Here is an 8086-nt window from a genome sequence, read left to right on the forward strand (position 1 = left end):
AGGAGACCTGTATCCTACGAGGAAAAAAGATTTTCAACACTACCTGAATTCCTACAAGAATTAGGATAATAAGAATTAGGATAATCAAAACAAAAGAGACTTGAGTGGTCGTGAACCGTGGGTGAAAAGTAATCCGTATTTTGTGGGTTTAGTGATGGTATATTCAATTTCAATTGTAATCTTCTCAAACTTAGTAAAACCACCTTTTGCAACATATTAGACTAGTAAAAAGATTGAGACGAACCAATATAAACTCTCACGCGTTTCTCTATTTCTACTACTTACCACCACGTTTTCCAATTTCATTTTAACAAATAAGTCGATGGAAGGATTTTTGAAATAAGTTTAAAAGTTAAAAAGAGTAAAAATGAAACTATTGACGCATAATTGAATCCTTCTTCCTTATTCCATATAATTTAACCTTAAGAGTTGCATAATTGAACCGTTGGTAGCTAGTTGAGGTTCTCTTGAAATCAATGAAGTGAAAGTCTCTGTCTAGATGGTATTCTCTTCCAAATTCTTTTGACATCAGTTTTAGGCACTTCATTGAGATCTAGCAACATTGCATCAAAAGCTTGAAATTTTCAGGTAAACTTTTCGACTTCTTGTCACATTAATCATCGAAACTGACATCAAGGGGAGGAGAGACCGATAAATCAACGCAAAATGACTGATTTGACCTTTAGAGCTGTCGATTTGTAAGCTTAACAAAAAAGACAGGAGGATAACAAAAACTGCTGAACTACTGATCATATGCAACAAATAACTTCCCCTTGCTCCTCCCTTGCTAGATACCCCTAAAACAACTACTACCTAAAACACCAAGTTTCTGAGTTCCAAAAAAAGTTACTAGCCTCAAAAAAACTATGGTGGCAAAACCTATAACACACAATTTAGCATCATATTTAGATTGTTTTATGTCTAGGCCGCAACACCCTACCAATACTTACAGATTTTGGTTCTGAAGAGGTTGAAAGTTCCGCTTCAGCCTTCGTGTTTTTCCTTGACAAACTGTTCGAACCCTCTATTATGCTTGGTTTATCATCAGCTTCTTGGAAGACCCCATCTGGGTTTTGTTGTTCAGTTGTACTATCTGAGGTTGTTTGGCTGCTAATATCGGTCTTGGTTTCAGGGCTTTGATGTCTAGCTCCAGACCGCAACACCCTACCAGTACTTACAGATTTAAGCTCTGAAGAGATTGAAAGTTCAACTCGAGGCTTCGTTTTTTTCTTCGACAAACTGTTTGCACCCTCTTCAGATGTTTTTTCCTCGTTAGTTTCTTGGAAGACCTTGCCTTCTGGGCTTTTTTGTCCAGTTGTAGTCTCTGAGGTTGTCTGGCTGCTTATATCACCCTTCTTTTCGAGGCTTTGATCTGTTGGCGATGCTATTCCTTGAACTCCCAATAATTCTTTGTCACTTTGGTCATTGCGTAGAGCAATTGTCGGTTTCTTTTCAGGCATTGGACATTCATCAGATGGACTGTAGTTATCACCATTCTTTCTCTTCAAGCAATGCGGTTCCTTTTCTTTCTCATTGATGACTTCACCAAGTTCATAGCTTGCAGATTGGAGCTTTGACAGTTCATCATTTTCATGATCCAGATAATATGGAGGTTTAGTTTCTTGTAAGTCCTGCTGCTCCAGACATGAAAAGCTCAGTGACCTCTTAACAGAAATATGATCTTTAGTGTCTACATTGGAAATACTCTGCAGTATCTGCTTCTCATTTTCAGATTCACCTCCTACATTATTTTCAACATGATGCTCCATTGTTCCTGCGGGATTAACGTCAAAATCTATGAAGGACAGTGACCTTTTTGCAGAAGCGAGGTCGGTGGGATTCTGCCCTGAACTAGGCTGTGATCGTTTGGTTTGGATGAGAAAATGTGCGACAGACTTGAAGCCCATCCTTGCTATCTATACAGTTCAAAGTATTGACCCTTAGCTGCAAATTCTCCGAGTAAAACAAGAAATACAGGAGGCAATTCACATTATACTATAGAATATAGATAAGAAAATCTACCTTCTTATACAGAGTTCCAGTAGGGAGCCATCCTTTAGCTTGGCGACACAAACTGCAGTTGCAAATTCCACGACAAACGGGACATATCCAATCAGGATTCTGTTGGGCTTCAAGAACATGCTCTCCGTATCTGCAAGAGTTGGAAAAGAATAGTATGATGGCTCCAACCTAAGAAAGTTCATATACCGGTTTGAGCCAACAAGAAGTTGGTATGTTTCCACTCTCAAGAAGCCAAACGACTGAGCATTTATAGTTTATGCATCCAAAGAACTGAGACAGCACATCACAAGTGAAAATGAAGTTAATTTGCTCGGCATGCCATGTTATTGCTTGACATTTGACGGAAAAAGAACTTCAAAAGACATCCATTAAGAATGTATGCAACATTTTCCAGATAAAGTATCTTAAAAATATGAAATCCAACTGTAGATACAACTTGAAAAGAATGTTATCAAAGATTGTACCTCATATACAGACAGTCTCCACAAAACTGCCCTTGGACCATGTCACATTTGCTGCAATGAGTGCGATGCCCTAATGTTTTTTGCCTGTAAACATAGCATTTCCATTTAATGAAAACATGATAATATTTCCCACTAGTTAAATAGAGCTACGCTTACATTCTACTTTGTAACAATTCCTATCAACTAAACTATATATCTGACATTTCCCTGATTAACAAATATCACAAAATAATTTATTTAAAACTTACCATAAAGTGATATTGTTTGAGCAACTAATCGAGTTATTCCATAGAAGGTCATTCCATTATGCATTCCATGAAAGAACCTTCTTTCAATAACTTATCATTTACTTCAGGTCAAAGGAATATGAAATAACAATCTAACCAAAAAGAGCAGAAAGGTCATGAATGAAGTAGTGGCCTTTCACCCTCTTTCAAGTGATTCGGGGAGCTAAGAGGGAGAAAATAGGTTTTCCATGTTGGTATGGCCGTGCATAAAAGATTGTTAAGTTAGATCAAAACGAAGAGGTAGAGAAAGAGAATGGAATGGAACTGATGGCCCTATATCAAGTCATTCTGTAATTTCCCCTATTCACCTTTTTTTTTTAATTACTAAAATAATATTGCTTTACCCTTTCTTCATAAGGGAAAGTAATGAATATTTCATAACTTCTAAAATTGACCTATAACCCATCACAAGGAGTTCATCATAACTAGTTAACATGTTATATAATGGATGATTTGTGTGTATAAGTTGGCATTAACTCAATAATGTATAATAAATTAACTGCTATTAGTTAATAACTTTGATCTAACACTAAAATGACTAGTCCCCAAGCAAAAGCATAAACTTGATTCAAATGCATCTAAACACACGCATTCTTTGCCAAATAAAAGCGTTCATCTAAAATCAAATAGATAAGATCACACAACCAAACCAACATATTTCCGATGAAAATTACAGAGCATTTTTCATTGTACGAACCTGCATTGGTGGCACGTCTTTCCCTTTATTGGATCATAAATTCGCTTCCCATCCTTACCATATCCATCCACAAACAGCGTCCAGCTCTTCTCTGTGCTACCCAACAGCTTCTCATGCTCTTCCGTGTACACCTCCGGCCTCGAACCATCTTCAAGAATCACACCGTCATCCTCCGAACACTTGTTTTTCCTCTCCATTCGAAGTTCGGAGTAAGTTACCGGCGTCACATTCTGTAACCTAAATCCGCCAAAAGATCATAACAGAGGAAAAGAGGAACAAAACAGGACAAATTCAGAGAAAGAAAACCTAAAATCCCCATTTCGTACAGGACGATCAGAGAATGAGTTCTTTAAGTTCAGATAAGGGCTTAGGAAGTAATAATCAGCAATTGCCGAAACCTGGATGATCGCCGGAGGGGTCCTGCCGGCGGGAGGTCAAACGGAGGCGGAGAAGTTGTTGGATTAAACGATTTTCGGCGATTTTGCTTCGAAGGGGCGGAGGATTTGAGCTTGAGAGAGAGGTCAAGGATGCCGAGTTTTTGCATCCGCTCCAGGTTTTCTCTGATCCTCAACTCTCTGGACTGCTCGTACTGGGAAATCTCCGGCGTTCGGGCGGCGGAAGCAAGGCCGGCGTCCATTTCGATGGCTTCCGATGAGGGTTCTGGAATTGGGGGTTTCTCTGTCATTTCTCTCGCTAGTGCCTCTCGGTTTCTGCTCCTTAGTGCTTCATTTTAAAATTTTAACGGTCATATTTAGGGACCCAGATTTTCTTTATTTATTATTTAGATTTATATTTTATACAAATGAAATGACACATATCCACTTTGGAAAAAATAAAGTTTAAATTATGTTAACCATTGGAATTCGAATCCACTACCTTTTGTTCGGTAGTAGAGCTGTACTCATATCATGGTTCTAAATATCTATCGACACATCCACATTTTCATCGACATATTTATGTTTCCATAGGTTCGACATCGATACGAGAGTAAATCAACATTTTCATCATAGTACAAGAAAATCTACAAAAATACGAAAAATGTCAACAAAATGTCATTGATATATACATAACATATTAATTATTTTTAACTAATTTAGAAATAAGAAAAATGTTCCTTTGTTAATTTAAACATTTTTTACTATTTTTTAATTTTTCTGAAATATCCGATATTTCCATGGATATTTCACGACATTTCCATCGACATCGAGATTTAAAACGTTGGCTCACGAATCAAATTTTAGATATAAATTTGAAAGTTTGAAAATATTACTAAAAATAAGATTATTATTTAAACTATTTTAAATCTCAAACTAATCTTAAAAATAATGTTATTTTAAATACTCGCCCATTTTTGAAGAGATAACATAATAATATGGAGGTCCAAATGATTTATTTAAAAAAAAAAATGTGTGGACAAATTTAGGAGATTTGCACTAGGGAATTTTTGGTTTGGGAGATTTTAGCCGTGGTAAATTTCCTATTAGGGAGGGGAATTTGCGATTTGGGGAGATTTTTATTCCTCAAATTGCAAATCTCCTGATTTTTCGTCGAGATTAAAGTTCAAACTTTCTTCCCTATAAGGTAAAACTTTCTTTGGAGACAACATGTTTAACTTTTTTGTTAATATTACACTGGTGGGGGTAAGTTTTTTTTTGTTTTTTAAAAAAGAAAGTTAAAAGATGTCGTCTAAGGGAAAGAAATTTTACTTGATCTAAAGAAGAAAAAAAGCATGGAAAAATAAAGTTTCAATTTTTATCTCAACATAAAAATCAGATTTTATTTGTGGGATTTGCAATAATAATCATTTTAAAAAGTCAATTTTTTTTTTTTTTTACCTAAAATGAACAATGACTCGTCAAATGATTGACCTCACTTCAAACAATTTTAAAGCTGTGTTTGGGAGTGATTTTGGAAAAAAAAAAAGAGATTTAAGTATAATTAATTTTTCAAAATTACCATTTAAGTGATACCTTAAAAATCAATTTAAAGTGACTTTATATTTTCCTAAAATCAATTTTTTAATTTGCAAAAATTGATGAATAGGAATGGAAGTGATATTGGCAATGGAATCATTGTGAAATATGTCCATCTTAAAATAGAAGTAATTTTGACATTAAAAATAATTTTAGCCTTGTGAAAATTCTAAACATAATTTAAAATTCTAAAGTGAAAAGATAAATATTTTAGTTTTTCTCGGGGGAGAGCGAAAAGAGTATAAAAGGGTGTGGCATTAGGTTTATCAAAACAAGGACCAATATTCCATTGCACGAGATTTGAATAAATAAATAAATCAATCAAATAAGAATAAAGAAAATGACGGTGGGTAGCAAAATTTTTTTATGCAAAGCATAACAGACTTCGATACCTAAGTCAGTAGCTGGTTGAATTAAACTCGAGAGAGAATTTAGTATTCGCGTGAGTAAATAGACTTTATTTATAAGTAAATTCCCCAACAATATTTCCGATAAGGTCTCAAAGACTCTTTAAGGTAGCCGTGAATAGCAGTATGTTGTCGTGGAGTCTGTCGAAGTGAAGCTAGTCAGTTCAACCAATAAATGGGGACAAAACTTTCAATGAAGCTCGATTGGCTCGGCCGTGCCGCAAGGCGTCGGCTCAGTCATAAGAGACGAACCCGAGGTGATGAAACTTGAAACTTATCAATAAAAACTACGTGCAACTTCTATTACCCAATCAATATGTACCACGTGTGTGCTGAAAATCACCTCAAACAATATATATTATATATTTATAAGTCAAGAATAATAAAATAACACTTTTATTTATATTTTGAAAAAGAAAGAACAAGAAGCTTAATTTTGTTCAGAAAGTTTTTTGAAAATGAAAAACGAGAAGTAGAAACAGTTATCAAACACTTCTATTTTTTAAAAATTAAAAGTAGAAATGTTACCAAACGATTTTTTATCTATTGAGTTACGTTCGAATCAGATCCACGAGTTTAAACATTTTTTGCGTCTAATTTGTTGAGACTTGTAAAAATAAAAAGAAAGAATAGATAGCGATGGTGGGTTAGCAAAGAAAAAGCCAAGAGAGTTGGAAGATTGTCAAACGAACTGTTGAACCAACACTAGCTTTTACTATGACTTCCAAAGTTGAATCATTCTTTTTTCTTTTCCCTTTTTTTAAGTAAAATAAAATACTTTTATAATAATTAGCTTGGTTAAATTTCATTAAATGGTATTATTTCAACTTTCATCCTTTAAATTACTTAATCCGATTAAAATATATATATTTTTTCTTCTGACTAAATTTAAAGAATGAAAGGCCCTGTTTTATACCGATTTTGATTTAATTGTCCGTTTTTAAAAATTAATATTGCCTCACAAATTTTTAGTATGTTTTTCACTTTCTTCTGAATAAATTTGAGTTATTTATCAAATTTTTTTAAAAAAAGAACTCAAGTTTTTTTCTTAACTATTTTTTTTTTAATTTTACTTAAATTTTGGAAACGTTTTTAAAAAGTCTATAGGAAGGTAAATGAATACATAGGTGGAACTAATGTGATTGTAAGTTTAATTTTCAAAACGAAAACTAAAAAAAGAAAAAGTTATCAAACGAACTTGAAATATATTTATTTTTAGTCTCTATTTATATAGTTTTGGCATATACTTTTTTTTAATGATTAACCTATACAATATACTAGTTAGTTTCTCAAATTAAAAGTTTTAATTCTTCTATTTAGTTGTAATGGTTATATTTTATCAATTCATAGGAATAGATAATATAAAGGGATTACATTTTTTTCCACTGCATTATAATTATTTTTCTTAAAGTTTGCACAGTTATTTTAGCTTTTTCATTCATTTATTGATTTTTTTTCCTTTAAGTAAATATATATCAATATCAATCTTTCATTCCCTAAACTTAGAATGGTTCGATGGTATTATAAATAAATACATTACATGGATAAAACTTAACATAATTCAAATTTGAATCTTCACTTTCATAATTATCAAAAATCAGTAATGTTATATGAATTACAAAAAAAGTCAATTTATTCATAAATTTTAGTGGCGGGAGTGAATTTTAAACTTAAACTTTCAATTTAACTAATTTTAATCCCCGAATTTCAAGAAGGGTTAACAATTGGCATAATTATTCGATAGTTGACTTTGTATAGATTGATCAAATAAAGGTTGATTTTGGTTCTTAGCACAGTTAAAAAATTGACCGCTATTTATTTCTTGAAAAAGATTTTTAAAAATCTATTTTCTCTCTTTTTTTTGATGCATTTATCTCTCCTACTTATCAATGATAAAATTATTACAGTCCCGGAGAGTACCATACTTTTTTTATTCACATCATAACTTTACTTTTTATGAATAATTTTTTAATATTTGATAGAACTTACGTATCAAGGATCAAGAAAAAGGGAGAAAAAAAAAAAAGCAAACCAAATAATTCTGATGAACTACCCTGTCAAAAACTTGCAACAACAACAAAAAAGGAGAGAGTAACAGTCAAACCAGAACGCTGACTTTAAATTCAAACAAAAACTTGCAAGTTTCACCAAAAAATCTCTGCTCATACGACGTCGTTAATTACTACATTATTTATATATATGATTATTCCTTTTGTTGTGTTTGCACTTTGCAGGG

The 8086-nt window shown here is 33.0% G+C and overlaps 1 protein-coding gene across 1 annotated transcript; it reads right to left on the reverse strand.

The window, feature by feature from the left end:
• Window positions 1-570: 570 nt before the first annotated feature.
• LOC111024757 (uncharacterized) lies at window positions 571-4201 on the reverse strand. Its single transcript, XM_022302529.2, has 5 exons — window positions 3869-4201; window positions 3471-3707; window positions 2487-2570; window positions 2023-2152; window positions 571-1916 (listed from the first exon to the last, which is right to left on the reverse strand). Exons 1-5 carry the CDS (start codon window positions 4153-4155, stop codon window positions 906-908), a joined length of 1749 nt encoding a protein of 582 aa, XP_022158221.1. The 5' UTR covers window positions 4156-4201; the 3' UTR covers window positions 571-905.
• Window positions 4202-8086: the final 3885 nt, after the last annotated feature.

This window comes from Momordica charantia (genome assembly GCF_013281855.1).
Source record: "Momordica charantia cultivar OHB3-1 chromosome 2 unlocalized genomic scaffold, Mcharantia_2.0 BLBB01000002.1, whole genome shotgun sequence".
NCBI classification, from domain to species: domain Eukaryota; kingdom Viridiplantae; phylum Streptophyta; class Magnoliopsida; order Cucurbitales; family Cucurbitaceae; genus Momordica; species Momordica charantia.

What these genes read in the sequence shown, in the direction of transcription:
- LOC111024757 (XM_022302529.2), bottom strand. Translation starts at nt 4,155, where the DNA reads ATGACAGAGAAACCCCCAATTCCAGAACCCTCATCGGAAGCCATCGAA. An exon ending in AAGACGTGCCACCAATGCAG is followed by an intron (nt 2,571 to 3,470) that starts GTTCGTACAATG and finishes CTATGTTTACAG; the next exon opens with GCAAAAAACATTAGGGCATC. An exon ending in CTGGAACTCTGTATAAGAAG is followed by an intron (nt 1,917 to 2,022) that starts GTAGATTTTCTT and finishes TGAACTGTATAG; the next exon opens with ATAGCAAGGATGGGCTTCAA.